Raw genomic sequence first — 15619 nt, forward strand, 5'->3', positions numbered from 1 at the left:
GTATCAACCATAACACAACATTACAGGGAAGACTTGTAAATATTTAAGCATCAACCAGTAACTTATTATGAGAGCTCTACTGGCCCTCTATCTTTCATCACGTTGATCTGTCCCATAAAGAGAATTTTTCCAGGAATAAACCAGGATACAAGGGACATTAAGAAGTTTCACAGATGCTTACCATTGAGGCATTCCTGGCTCACAACTACTATGCTTCACTTCTGAATTTGTGACCCAAGTTTTCTGCCAAATGTATCGTCTATGCCAACAGCTCTTTTCAGCCACAGGAATTGAACATAAGAACCCTACTTCTCTCACCTAGCTTTGAATCCATTGGGGACCTAGCTTTTTCTCTAGACTTCTCAGCCCTGTGGATTCACAGTAAACTGTGGCACGAGCATAAGGGACTCAGTGTTAGCTTTAGTGTGTCATCTACTGCCCTGACAGCCACTTCTCTGTCTCTGAAAGGTGGTGTCACTGACTTAACGGCAACCAGAAGATGGCCGATTCCTTTTCTATCTGTGTTTGCTTAGGGGAGTTCAGTTGTGTTTCATCTTATCCTTCTCCCATCCCCCTTTTCTCATTTTCTGAAACAACGACAATCTTTTTCAAGTTAACCACAGAACCTGACTGATAAAAATTGATCTCTAAAGATTGTCTTTCTTTATATCCAGTCATTAGAAATTTGGTCTTCGGTGGCAGGGAAAGCTCAAGGAGAGACATTTTCCAACTTCAAGAGTCACTCAGGGATTTTATCCTCAAAGAACAATAACAAATTAATCCTGAGAGCCAACAGAGGTTAGAAACTGCCCTAGCGTCAAGCTTTTAGACAAACGTGATATTTTCTCTTGATTAAAATGACATTCCAGGGCTTCCCTGGTGGCGCAGTGGTTGAGAGTCCGCCTGCCGATGCAGGGGACACGGGTTTGTGCCCTGGTCCGGGAAGATCCCACATGCCGCGGAGCGGCTGGGCCCGTGAGCCATGGCCACTGAACCTGTGCGTCTGGAGCCTCTGCTCCGCAACGGGAGAGGCCACAAAAGTGAGAGGCCGGCGTACCGCAAAAAAAAAAAAAAAAAAAGACATTCCAATATTAATATTTTTTAATCCTCAATAATAATATTGGAGTGACTAGAGCTCTTACATCCAAAAGATTTGATCCCACAGAGTAGACGTAAAGTGCTCATGAAATTTACAGAAACTAATGAAGTCCAGCAAAGGGAAAGTCTTTGCAATGATAACTTCCAGTCATTTCCAGTAAACTTTTTTTCAGGTGCTGGCATAGGGAAAGACATGACCCCGTCTAGTAGGAAAAAGGACATAATGAAAAATCAAGAGATGTGTTAACCAAAAAACATGTGCCTGAAAGAGTAGGAGAAGGTAATTTACATTTATTTGCATAATGCCAGTGATGTACTTGCTATCTTAATAGATCTTCACTGTGAACAGAATAGAGACAAATGCAGAGACATAAGTAATTGATAAAGCTCAACTATATCACCTTGAATTTGGAACTGTTGCATTTTAATAATTCTTAAATACAAGTACATTTTGATTTATTCTTTATGTTTCCATTGTAGTTATGCTGGAAATCTGTATATTGGAATAAAGTATTTGACCATAAATTACTCTCCTTTTACTTCTTTATATTACATAGTACGACATTCTATTTTTTTAAAATTATGTGTGAAGGCAGGTAATATTTATTATCTATAAGTTTCAGTTTAGAACAGTAACAGAAATGTTGCAAATTATTTGTTATAAATAGGAGATAATATGTTTGCTAGGGCTGAGAATCATGGCTTTATAGGTTTCAAGTCCCTTCCCACCTCAGGACCTTTGCACATGCTATTGCTGTCTTTGCCTAGAATGCCCTCTTCTGACTTTCTTTCTTACTGATATGGCAAACTCCTAAACTTTCAGGTCTCGGTTAAAACAGCACTGACTCAACAGAGTAAGTCAGAGTCCCCTCTTCCATGTTCATAGAGCAACCTACATTTTTTCATAACACATAAAAACTGAAATTAAGCTATTCATGTATTTTTTTGTTTAATATCTGTCTCTATGCAAAGTACATAAAAGGCAAGAGCTGTATCCCGTTTACCACTGTGCTGTTAACACCCAACACCAGGCCTGACATGTAGTAGATGCTCAGTAAGTGCTGGTTAAATGAATGAATGAAGATTCAGAAAGATTAAGCAGCCAAGATTACATAGCTAGTATGTGGCAAAGTTAGGATCCTAACCCATATGTGATTGATGCCCCAAACTGCATTCTTTCCTTCCCATCATGCTGTTTCCAGCTAAAGCAGCATCACGCATAGTAAGGTGAAAATGGTTTCTCTTCTAAAATATCAGAAGTGAAACAAGATTAAATTACTTTGTTCCAGGTTTCTCCCTATTTGCCCCCAGGCTGAGACACTATAATAGAAGTATAACTTCTATTGCCAGATCCATGACCAATTTCCCTATAGGTTACTGCCCTACTGGGCCTATGCTAAAATCCAGAAGAACTGTCAAGTGCCAAAATATATAACCGTAAAAAATGCTTTTATCAGGGACTTCCCTCATGTCCCAGTGGTTAAGAATCCACCTGCCAATGCAGGGGACGCAGGTTTGAGCTCTGGTCCGGGAAGATCCCACATGCCGTGGAGCAACTAAGCCCATGAGCCACAACGACTGAGCCCACGTGCCACAACTACTGAAGTCTGCGCGCCTAGAGCCCGTGCTCCGCAACAAGAGAAGCCACTGCAATGAGAAGCCCGCGCACCGCAACGAAGAGTAGCCCCTACTCGCCGCAACTAGAGAAAGCCCACGTGCAGCAACGAAGACCCAGCGCAGCCAAAAATAATAAATTTTTTAAAAAGTGTCTTTATCATGTTCATAGGTACCCAAAACAGGTCACCTGACTTCTCAAAGCTGGTCATCTGCCAGGTCACGGATGCCCCAAGGCTATCCAAACACAGCAGAACAGAGTGCATTAAGAAGCTTGCAAATAGTACAACTATAACCCACTAAAACACTGGTTAGTGTAGCAGTTCACATGCTATTAACTGTGGATATTAGGAGCCATAATGAAACAGGGTTCACCAAACCCTGCACAGTGCTGGCCTCCTCTGTGAAACCCCCGCCAAGCAATGAATTTAAAGGTGACAACAGGGCAGAGGCGAGCAAGCACAGATATTCTGGAATCATACACATCTGGATTCGAATTCTGGTCCCCTGCTGTTCAGCTGTGTGGCCTTTGTGACAACTGACCATCTGGCTGAGCCTCAGTTTCCTCACCTAAAAATGGAGCTAATACGGATCTCATAAAAGTTTTATGAACATTAAAAATATACTAAGCAACTGCTGGTTTATTAAGTAATTGCTTAATAAATGATAGCACCATTTCTTATCAAAGGCCACAGTGCTGTCTTCCTGTAAATTCTGACAGCATATACTTTCCATATAACTTGCTTAGCAGTTGCCATCTCCCTACTTGTACATTCAGTTAATATATCATATTCTTTCCTTATCCAAACCGTGTCTTCTATTTTATCCAAATGAGATTGTATATATGGGACCGAGCACAATATTGCCAGATGCATCTGGCGCCTAACATAACAAGCAAAAGCCATAAATCATAGTATTATCTCACACACTGCCCAGCCAAGAGCCTTACATAAACCTTGAATTTCATAAATATTTGTTGATTTATTATAGAAAATAAACCAGCTATGAATTCCAGCTGTTATGGATATACAATCTAAACATGAAAATCTTTAGTTGGATGGTTCCTCTGATCCAGTATATTTTGGAGAATCATGGAAGCTGAAGGAGTTGCATGAAGACTGAAATCAGGGAAATTTCCCAGTTCTTTTCAGATAAATAAGTAAACTGAATTTTGTGCACTCTAGACCAACTAAGCTACTGTTGTCTGGGTTCATAGACGGTCCAAGATATCAGTGTGGATAATGAACATTTAAATAAATGGAAAAAAGGAAATCAACAGATTGATCATCTGGGAATGACATGCAGAGATCACAATTAGAAATTGAGTTGTCAAGACGATCTCGTTAGAATCACACAAGGCTAACTGGAGAGTGAGTTTAAGTCAGAATAGTTAGGACTCAATTGTCCCAGTTCAGGGAACAACAGAGGAACCTCAGAGCTGATCCCACCCATTTTTCTAAATTTTGGAAGCCAGGCTACAGAGCCATTTACCTGAAGATGGTGCAGGGTTTAATGGGGAAAGGCAGCGAAAACGTAGCCTAGTCCATGGAGGAATCGCTTTTCTCTGACATAAGTTAACAGTGAGGAGAGAAAGCAGGCGCGTCACATTTTGCTTCTGTGATGCACGTGGAACCCCTTCAATTCTGGGTGCCAATAATGAGCCAAGTCTCAGCTGGAGTTTAAGCTTTGGAGGAACAATGTGGGCTGCAGGATCTCTCTGAATCATTAAAGTCTGAGGATTCTTTCTACTACAACCTATGGGAGAAGACAGCTAAGAGACTGTTCCACACAATCTTATGAAAAATACTTTAAGTTAAAGGAGACAAAGGGTTAATGAGAGCGAGAAAGACAATCAGATGGAGTGAAAATACAGTCTTCTGTTAGGAAATAAGGCAATTCGTGAATGGTCGTCTACTTCGCCGAGCTGATGTGGAAGGAATGTTTGCAATTTCTATTCTCTAAAAATGCATATTCTTTGGATATTTCAATGATAAGAATGGCGTTAATCAGGGGCTTCCCTGGTGGCGCAGTGGTTGAGAGTCCGCCTTGCCGATGCAGGGGACACGGGTTCGTGCCCCGGTCGGGGAGGATCCCACATGCCGTGGAGCGGCTGGGCCCGTGAGCCATGGCCGCTGAGCCTGCGCGTCCGGAGCCTGTGCTCCGCAACGGGAGAGGCCACAACAGTGAGAGGCCCGCGTACCGCAAAAAAAAAAAAAGAATGGCGTTAATCAAAGATCTTGAACTAGAACAGTGTATTTCAAACTGAGGTCATAAAACCCAAAGGTGCCCCTTGGCCATTTTTTTTTAATTTTTATATTGGAATATAGTTGATATACAATGTTGTATTAGTTTCAGGTGCAAAGCAAAGTGACTTAGTTATACATATACATATATCTCTTCTTTTTCAGATTCTTTTCCCGTATAGGTTATTACAGAGTATTGAACAGAATTCCCCATGCTGCCCCTCAGCCTTTTAACAAAAGAAAACAGGAAACAATAGTAAGGGAAAGTATTATTTCTATTTGCCTCAGTTATATAAGTTTGAATGCACACACATGCACATGCATACAGCATCATGATGTAAAGTGTATTTCTTCTTGTTCATTATGTTTAAGAAGTTTGAAAAACTTTTGAAAAATTAGAATAGAGAAATCAGATGGAGTACTTCTGGTGAAAAATTAGCCGTATCAATAGAGTCATGAATTTTTTTTTTAATGAAGACTCAGCAGAAAGTGAGGTTCCCCTCAATGCTATGCCAGAATCTCAACACCCATATTTCTTTCAGTCTTACTTTTGTAGCTTATTGTTTGTCTAAGTACACCGCCTAGTAATAGTACTTATTTTTACTCATTATAATAAAGTGTCCTTTTAAAATTGTATTCTACAGTATAGTGATAATCATATTTTATACAGAAAAAAAATCAAACTGATCTCTGGTTTTTATTTCCAGTCCTGACATTGGCTGACTTCTAGCCTCTTTGGGCCTCGATATCTTTATAAGTTTCTTTTTTATATAAAATGAGAGGGTCAGGAGAAAAGATGGCTGAAGTTTCTTCAGTTTTAAAATTCTGTTGTTTTGATTTCGTGGAAAGGCAGACATTTTTCTGTATCAATCTTTTCTGGGTTTTTGGACCACAAGGCTAATATCAAAACATGAATCACTTTGCTGTATACCTGAAACTAACACAGCATGGTAAATCAACTATACTTCAATAAATACTTTTTTAAAAAAATTATTGTTCTCCTTGCAACCATGAATCCCAATTGCAACAGGATTGAAATACTCTGCTGGGAATGAAAAGTGCCCTGGGCGCTGGCCTATAAACCCCTACCTTAAACCCCAAAGCGCACCCTCCCAGTTGGTGATCAACCGAAATCACCTTCCCTCATGCTCAGAGGGCATTTCTCACTTTCTCTTACTGTCATCCTACCTGTGTTTGTGAAATACAGGATTTTGCTTATCTACTCTACTCTTTCGGAATATATACATACATGTATGTCAGCAAATTATATCATGGAAATTCATATTTCGAGGGCTGTCTGGACCCCTGTTTGAGGATCCTTGGCTGACTTTTCTCTGATCTAAGCATTCAAGTGTTCTTGCAGAGCAGGAAAGACTCAGTCTGGCAGGAACGAGGACAGGACTTCCAAAAAGAACAAAGACAACTTGTGACTTGCCGAGAGTGACTCAGGCGCTGGCTCTGTGCTCCCTGAGTCACAGCTGATCCATCACCAACCCCATTAGAGGGTGTCCTGTTGACAGAGGTGGCCACCTTCCTGGCTGCCAGATCGCTGGTACACTGCGAGGAAATTATGTCCTTCTCTACATCTGCTGATTTAGTGCCCTGGCACAGGAAAATCCTTTAGAAAGGAAAATCAGAACTGGGTTGCAATCAAAGCAACAATTATCTGATGAGGACCTATTATTGCAAAGCAATTCAGACCTGAGCCCTGCTTTCTGCCATCATGCTGTTCATTAACATGTGATGACTGCTAAAAGGGGTGGGAAAGATGGTCAGAGCATCAGGTATTCAGGGGGTGGAGACATCTGTTGGTCCAGAACAATCAACAAAAACTTCATGCATGAGACAGGGGTTAAGCTGAGCCTTGAACTAAGAGTGAGATTCACATAAGGCAGGGAAAGGAAAGGACATTTCCAAAGGGGGAAGAACAAAGTGTCCAAAAGTGCAAAGGCAGAAAGGCACATGGCCTGTTGGCATGGATCAAGAATAAACATGAGATATTATCTTGGTAATCTGCATTTTACATCTCAAATTTGATCAAAGAAGTATATCCTACCCACCTCATTAAAGCGATATGACTCACAAGAGCAGATAGGTAGTAGTTAGCTTTTCTCCCAATCTACACTCCATAAAATTGTGTCCTAGAAAATACTTTTACTGGTTATTGGTTATCTCTTTTCCTGTCACTTTCTTTGTGTCTGATATGTAAACCCTTTTCCCACTTCTCTCTCATCTGATCTGCTTCTGGAGTGGGAGATCTTGGCCAATTACAGGATAGGGTGAAATTCAATCGAAAGAGTCCATTATTGTATTACACAACACTGCTAAGACCTGTAAAGGGTAGAAGAAAAGGCTAAGTAGGATCTCTATTCGAAAGAAACTTTAGTAGGAAAGATTAAACATTGGCCCATGGAACTGTTAAATAAAATACTGCCTCATGTTATAGGAAGATGAGCCACAAACAGTATTTAATTTGAAGTTTAGAACTGGCATGGTCTACATAAGCACATGTAAATCATATGTTGATATGACTCATGCCTTACCTCAAGGCTGACCGTTGCCTGGTATGGGCACTGCACAAAAAAATGTACCAGACCTAGGAAGTGAGTTCTCTACTTGCCATGACACATGTGGACAAAGAATGCTGCTTGCCATACGAGCAAACAAAAGATGTTGTGTCCATCAAGCCAGCAGCCACTACGGCTGCCCCCACCAGTGCACCCTGAGGAGATTCAGGATGGAAAGGAACAGAATACTGGCTCTAGGTAGTTAAGGTTTGTATCAAAGGAATGATTTCAATGAGCCCAGACTCTTGCATCTTCCCATTCATAGGAAAGTGCTAAATTCATTAATTTGAGATGCCTGTTTTCCTTAATTAACAGTTCTCTATTGATGTTCCCACTACCTGGTTTTTGTTGCAAAACTCCTAGAAATCCAGGTCCTCCTTCATCTCTTCGGAGCAGCTCCTCAGACCCATCTGAGAGGCTGCATCCCAGGCTTAAGTCCTCAGTGAGTCCGCCAAATAAAACATAATTCTCAACTTTTAGGTTGTGTGTGTGTTTTTTTTTCAGTTGACACATATGTTTGATGCTACATCTGTCCAGAGTGGGGTATCATGTTGTAATTCTACCTGGATGGGCATATTTTTTTTAATTCATCCATCTAGTGGGGACCTCTTTCTCTCATGAGCTCAAAAGCCTTTTAGAGGTGAATTGGGGTTTCTGATCCTCCCTTTGCATACAAGCAGACGTGGCTCTTAATAAATGTTTTGTAGATTACTCAATTTTCTCAATATTGGGAATTAATAAACAAGAAGCTGAAGAATAGCTGGAATAGAATTAATTTAGGTCCATTATTTGGAACTTTATCATTGCATAAGCACCACCGTTACATTCTTGTTTCGGCGCACTCAGTGAGAGGAGTGGTCCAGCTTACCTCGTTCTCCTGGGGTCCCTGGCACACCCGCATTTCCTGGGAAGCCTGGGGCACCTGGGGGTCCTTGTTCACCAGGGGTTCCAGGGGAGCCTGGTCTCCCAGGCTCTCCAGGAGGCCCTTGGATGGTCCGAATTGATGTTGACTGGCTGGGAATCTGGTTGAGGATGGCTGTGTACCTGGCCATATGACCTGAGACACGAAGGACAAAGAAGCATTCGATGAACTGTCACACTTAGAAAGGGAGAACTGAAGGTATTATCTGTCAAGGTTCCAAACAATTCTGTTAGACACCCACCAACAGGAAGAAGCACATCCCTCTGAAATAAGTTGATTTCCAACTGAAAACTTTTTGCATTTTACTTCGGATGATATTAACAGCTGGACTGTATTCAAGTCGCATCTCATGTGTTTGGAATTCCACAGCTCACGTCAGCATCTCAGTAAACATCACTGACCAGAAATCATAAATTTTATCTTCACCCCCAACATTTACCTGACCCCTAAATCCTCACCCAGCTGCCCCTTTTCCCCAGCGATTTCCACCCAAGTAATATGTCTTTCTTCCAACCCACAAAGCCTGTCCCACCCTCTTGCTCAGTAATCCCCAGACAAGTGCTCTGTTTCAACTCATTTCTTCATTGCCAAGGCTTTTTGCAGAAACCTTTACTTGGGTCCCAGCTGCAGAAACTCTGAATAGCTTTATTTTTAAAAAAAATCTGGCACTCTCTCCCAGAATCCCTTAACTCAGCTGTGTCTGGAAGAATGTATTTTAATAATTAGAAGTATAGATTGAGAAAGTATTTGATACCATAATGCCCCATTTTTCAGCATCATCAGGAGATAACATTTTCCCAAAGAAGTGAACTTTCCAGATGACTGTCATTTATTCCTTTGTAAACATTGAACCCTAAATAAAGAATAGTAACCATTTTTAGAGGGATGATTTCTAAGATATAGTCAATGCGTTCTTAAGCATAGGACCATGACTGTAAGTAGGATTGGCCTCCTGATGACCCAGGAGCCATTAGTAGGCATGTCCATGAATGTTTGGGTGGGATCAGACATTTCCACATCTGCTTTTTCAGCTTCCTCCTTTGATAAAAGGGCCATCCTTTATTATTGATACTTCTCTAGCTGTCATCACCTCAGCCTCACACAGCTTCCCACATAAACTTTCCTAGCATAATTCAGATCTGGACTAAAAACCAGGTAACTGAGCATGTGAGGAATTCTATGCTAAATGATAATCAAGTTCTGAGGTGAAGCCTAAGGAAGGAAATAAGAAGCCCAGAGAAACGTGAAGGGGTGTGTGGGCAGATGATTGAGGTACCAGAAATAAAGCTTCTGGGTGGGTTGGGTTTTGCTCATAGACTGGCATAAAATCTCTTCTATTTTTTTCCTCTGACAAGGACATTGACAGGCAGGGCCTCCCTATTTTACTGACATGTTTCAGCTCTTGTATAACCCCTGTTGGTTTCTATTTCCTAGAAGTTATTCACAAGAATCTGAGAATTGCTGATGGGAAAAACTGCATTTTGGACTCTCAATTTTTAGGGCATGTTTCAAATAATCACATATTTATATAAGATTTTTATTCTACAGTGGAATAAGATAGCAACTATTGTGAAATCTTCCTTATATTATAGTCAGTGAGTCATGTTAGGATTTAACCCTTAGGTTTCCTTAAAATCATTACCCACCCATTTACAGTGTATACTTGAAATGAGAAACTTACAAAATAATCCAAGGTGCGGGTTAGCTTTGGACATATTCTACTTAATGTTGTTTCCCTTTTATAATTAATTGTATCTTCAGAGATCCTATTTTGGCATTAAACTTAAGTAGTTTCATTTAACTGATAAATTCTTTCACAACCACTAGTTTGGGCAATATAATACAAAATGAAATAAAGTTAAAATATAGGGAGCATTACTACTACATCTGAAGAGAGTAGCTTTGTATTCAGTTTGCCCTAAGATTTACGTCTTAATGAAAACTCTTCCAAGCCCCTGTAGACCTTCACTCCATGCTTCCTGCAGGATGAGATCTGGGTTTATCTACTGCAGATGGAATTTTGGACCCAGCCAATAGCACCTTCTTGGACACCTACAGGATTCCCAAACTTCCCAGGTTAAAAAAATATAACCTCAAAGCTGTTAAGGCAGCCGCTTAGGTAATGTTGGCCTTGGAGATGGTGGATGCTACAGAACCAGGGGGCTTGGCAGCAGAGCTAGGCCAGAGCTGTCTGGGCTTGAGAGGAATATTTCATCTCCTTGTGGCCTCAGATCTTTGTGGAACTAAACAAATGACTGGCAGAGAGAAGGGCCCACTCTAGTAACCCTCTGGTTAGATTACTGAGACAAAATATACAGTCAGTGGGCAGGGGAGAAATGCACAGATGCCTGGGTATGGAAGTGAATGAGCATGAATCAGTAACTGAAATACTGGCCTGTGGGAAAGTTCAAGTTTAAAATGAAGAAATGGGACAGGTGTGATATAAAGTGTGTTCCAGTGTAATTTTTGGCACGGAGCCCAAGTATCATGTCAAATGTTCACATGAAGCCTGTCCCCATGTGTGCATGTATGTTTGTGTGTCTGCATTTTTTCTGGTATAAATCTTAAAGAATAAAGGGAAGGGCCTTGGGCTAACCAAAAGCAATGGGTAAGAAAGAGATATGGATTTAAATCTAGGGGCTTGAAGGTAGCTTCTGATGTCTTAGGTTCCTGAGAGTCTTTATGAAATTAAAAGGTGGATGAAAAGCTTGAAGGTAGCTTCTGATGCCTTAGTTTGGCAGCTTTCAAGTGCTGAGGACTTGAGAAAAAAATCTATCTATTTGGAGAGATGAAGAAGAAATAAAAGATTTGATATGGACAGTCAAGTTAAACCTATATGGGCAAACAGAGAGTTTTTGGACAAACAACAGAGAGGAATTTGGTCTCTGCACCATCGATGCAGAACTCTAGGGTAATATGTAATGATCACTTAGATGGGTTAGTGATGGCCATCTGTAAAGCTTATGTTTCTGCAACAAGACAAAGCTTAGTCTTTACGCTTGTGTGAAAGGCAAATTCCCATTTGGACGTGTAATAAAAAAACATCTGTAACTATAACGCACTTACTTTGGATGAGCTGTTCGCACACCTGATGTGCCACTGCTCTCACCATGGCTTGAGACTGTAGGTCACCCTGGATGAGAAAAAAGCAGACTGCTGACTCTCAGCCACAAACCCAGCCAATGGCAGGACTTCCAGGATGGAAATGGGACTTGACTCATTGTTCCCAACCTGGGCTCTTTGTCTCCTAGAAACAGGTAGGATTGACCACCATGGTGCACACGGAGAAGGTGTAAGCAATCTGGCACTCGTGGTACAAGGTTCCTGAGAGCCTTTATGAAATTAAAAAGTTCAAGTGCTTCTGGCCCCAGATTCTAAAAAATTTACTAGTTTTGTAATAAACCCATACATATTTAATGCCTTATTTATCGCTCTTTAGAGTTTGTAAAATACAGCAATTTCTCAACCAGTGGCTTACTTAATACTAACAGCAACTCAGAGGAAAGATGTTAAATCCATCTTACAGATGAACAGAGTTAAACATACTGCCCAAGTTTTCACAGAGGTAACTGGATGAGCCCAAGGTCACTGCTGTTTCTACTAGAGCCGACAGCACAATTATATGAGCAGTGGCACAATTTCTCAAAGGATATAGAAGGCCCCTAAAATAAACTGATCTAAGTTTCACGGCCAGTTCTTTGATTCCACGCTGCCTTTGTCTTCCTTGGTTCCCATATTGGAAATACACAAGCCTCAATCTACCGCTTGGCATTTTGAATAGAGCTTTTACTTTTCTGAAGCCTTTTCACATCCATTATATTATGTCTTCATTAAATCCACTTTGTGAGTTAGATGAGTTTGATTCTCTCCATGTTAGCCTGAAAGAAATGGCCTAAGGTCATCTAGCTGGATAGTAGCAGATCTGCAACTAGAAGCCAGCACTCCTGATTTCTAGCCCACAGGGTGGTTTTCCCTTGAAAATGTGCTCAGAGCCAAGCGAGTTGAGGAGAGGGGGAAGAGGAGTGGTATTAGAGCAATGAGTAATCATGAGAGTAAATGGTTATCCTTTATCAGGCTTATGCAACAAAAGGTGTGCAGTCAGCTGCCGCTGGTCAACACTCCAGAGGATACTTACTCTTTCTCCTCTTTCTCCCTTTGCTCCAGGGACACCCTGTAAAATTTTAAATTGTCAAGTTACTTGGGACACTGCACTCGGCCAAGCATGACAGTGTATCTTTTCTTATTGTATCAACATTTTTTATTAGCTCTCATAATTCTACAGCAAAAATAGATACACAGCAACAGGGTTAAACAAACAGCAAGCTGTAAACTCATCAAGCAGAGATAGCTGTTTTAAACATTTTACTCCTCCAGCCTTTGAACGCACAGACACAATAGGTTTGAATACAAAATTGGGATCATGCAGCAATACTGCTTTGCAACATAGTGTCACTGAATAAGTCATTCACATCTTTTCACACAAAACACCACCCTCTGAATTGTACTTTACCGATGCTGCATAATTGATTTCACAAATCTCTGCTGAAAAGATAAACTGTTTTAATTTTTGAAAGAATATCTCTCACAGAAAGGAAAAGATCTTCCAACTTAAGAGTTCAAGTAAAAGACAAAATCTGTGAAATCCCACATCCTCACTCTGCTTTCCATCCAGAATAACAGCAAACAATTCTTTCTCCCCGACTCTCCCTGATGTTACGAGCTCGTATTAACACGAATTGTCAGCTGAATCATTATTTTGTTTTGTGGCTTAGCTACTCTTTGGTCCACAGGAAACTTTACCATATCTGTAAAAACTTTTACTGATAAAACAATGGCGTTTTTCGTGTTTCTGCAATGAAATTACATGTATAATGCAAAACATGTGTCTTCACAATAATTTCATCTTTTTGTTTCAACTCCAAGGCAGCGTAATAGATTTACTGAACAACATTTTATCCTCTCTATCAAAAGGATAGTGAGTGCCATTTAGAGATGGAATTTGCCACATCGTCAGACTGTTCCCAGTTGTTACTATAATCTCAACAGGTCCCAAATCAAACTCATATCATCTCCAAAATCTCTATTCAGTTAGTCATCCAAATTCAAAATTCTGGGTTCACCCCACGGTGTGCAGGTAAACTGGCTTTCTGGAAAAATGAAAAGCCCTCACTTGTACTGCTTGCTGTTTTCAGAGGTGTAAATGCTTGTACTATGGCTGATTTCAAGTGACAAATGTGCTGTCACTGAAGATGGAGTTTCAAACGGAAGAGAAGCACAAAATCTACTCTCCCAAGCATGTACAAGCCAGTCCAAGCCCATCACTGGTTATATCTTTTACCCTTCCTTCCCTTGCCTCCTTTTTTTCTTTTTGAATTTTATTTTATTTAATTTTTTATGCAGCAGGTTCTTATTAGTTATCCATTTTATACATATTAGTGTATATACGTCAATCCCAGTCTCCCAATTCATCCCACCCCCACCGCCCCTGCCACTTTCGCCCCTTGGTGTCCATACGTTTGTTCTCTACATCTGTGTCTCAACTTCTGCCCTGCAAACTGGTTCATCTGTACCATTTTTCTAGGTTTCACATATATGCGTTAATATACGATATTTGTTTTTATCTTTCTGACTTACTTCACTCTGTATGACAGTATGCAGATCCATCCACATCTCTACAAATGACCCAATTTCGTTCCTTTATATGGCTGAGTAATATTCCATTGTATATATGTACCACACCTTCTTTATCCATTTGTCTCTCGATGGGCATTTAGGTTGCTTCCATGACCTGGCTATTGTAAATAGTGCTGCAATGAACATTGGGGTGTGTGTGTCTTTTTGAATTATGGTTTTCTCTGGGTATATGTCCAGTAGTGGGATTCCTGGGTCGTATGGTAGTTCTATTTTTAGTTTTTTAAGGAACCTCCATGCTCTTCTCCATAGTGGCTGTATCAATTTACATTCCCACCAAGAGTGCAAGAGGGTTCCCTTTTCTCCACACCCTCTCCAGCATTTGCTGTTTGTAGATTTTCTGATGATGCCCATTCTAACTGGTGTGAGGTGATACCTCATTGTAGTTTTGATTTGCATTTCTCTAATGATTAGTGATGTTGAGCAGCTTTTCAGTGCTTCTTGGCCATCTGTATGTCTTCTTTGGAGAAATGTCTGTTTAGGTCTTCTGCCCATTTTTGGATTGGTTTGTTTGTTTTTTTAATATTGAGCTGCACAAGCTGTTTATATATTTTGGAGATTAATCCTTTGCCCATTGATTTGTTTGCAAGTATTTTCTCCCATTTTAAGGGTTGTCTTTTCGTCTTGTTTGTACTTTCCTTTGCTTTGCAAAAGCTTTTAAGTTTCCTTAGGCCCCATTTGTTTATTTTTGTTTTTATTTCCATTACTCTGGGAGGTGGATGAAAAAGATCTTCCTGTGATTTATGTCAAAGAGTGCTCTTCCTATGTTTTCCTCTAAGAGTTTTATAGTGTCAGGTCTTACATTTAGGTCTCTTATTCATTTTGAGTTTATTTTTGTGTTAGGGAGTGTTCTAATTTCATTCTTTTCCATGTAGCTGTCCAGTTGTCCCAGCACCACTTATTGAAGAGACTGTCTTTTTCCCATTGTATATCCTTGCCTCCTTTGTCAAAGATTAGTTGACCATAGGTGCATGGATTTATCTCTGGGCTTTCTATCCTGTGCCATTGATCTATGTTTCTGTTTTTGTGACAGTACTATACTGTCTTGATTACTGTAGCTTTGTAGTACAGTCTGAGTCAGGGAGTCTGATTCCTCCAGCTCCGTTTTTTTTCCCTCAAGACTGTTCTGGCTATCTGGGGTCTTTTGTGTCTCCACACAAATTTTAAGGTTTTTTTGTTCTAGTTCTATTTAAAAAAATGCCATTGGTAATTTGATAGGGATTGCATTGAATCTATAGATTGTTTTGGGTAGTATAGTCATTTTCACAATATTGATTCTTCCAATCCAAGAACATGGTATATCTCTCCATGTGTTTGTGTCATCTTTGATTTCTTTCATCAGTGTCTTATAGTTTTCTGCATACAGGTCTTTTGTCTCACTAGGTAGGTTTATTCCTAGGTATTTTATTCTTTTTGTTGCAGTGGTAAATTGGAGTGTTTCCTTAATTTCTCATTCAGATTTTTCATCATTAGTGTATAGGAAT

General features: G+C 40.3%; 1 protein-coding gene across 6 annotated transcripts in view; it reads right to left on the minus strand.

Moving 5' to 3' along the window:
* Positions 1–15619, minus strand: part of COL14A1 (collagen type XIV alpha 1 chain) — a 251503-nt gene that overhangs the window by 16875 nt on the left and 219009 nt on the right. For all 6 annotated transcript variants that reach the window (XM_082674497.1, XM_082674499.1, XM_082674500.1 and 3 more), the window contains exons 43-45: positions 12580–12615; positions 11511–11577; positions 8391–8579 (exon numbers count right to left, since the gene is read on the minus strand). In XM_082674497.1, the coding sequence (XP_082530623.1) occupies positions 8391–8579; positions 11511–11577; positions 12580–12615 (292 nt within the window). The remainder of the gene's footprint in view (positions 1–8390; positions 8580–11510; positions 11578–12579; positions 12616–15619) is intronic.

This window comes from Grampus griseus (genome assembly GCF_964374135.1).
Source record: "Grampus griseus genome assembly, chromosome: 17".
In the NCBI taxonomy this organism is placed as follows: Eukaryota; Metazoa; Chordata; class Mammalia; order Artiodactyla; family Delphinidae; genus Grampus; species Grampus griseus.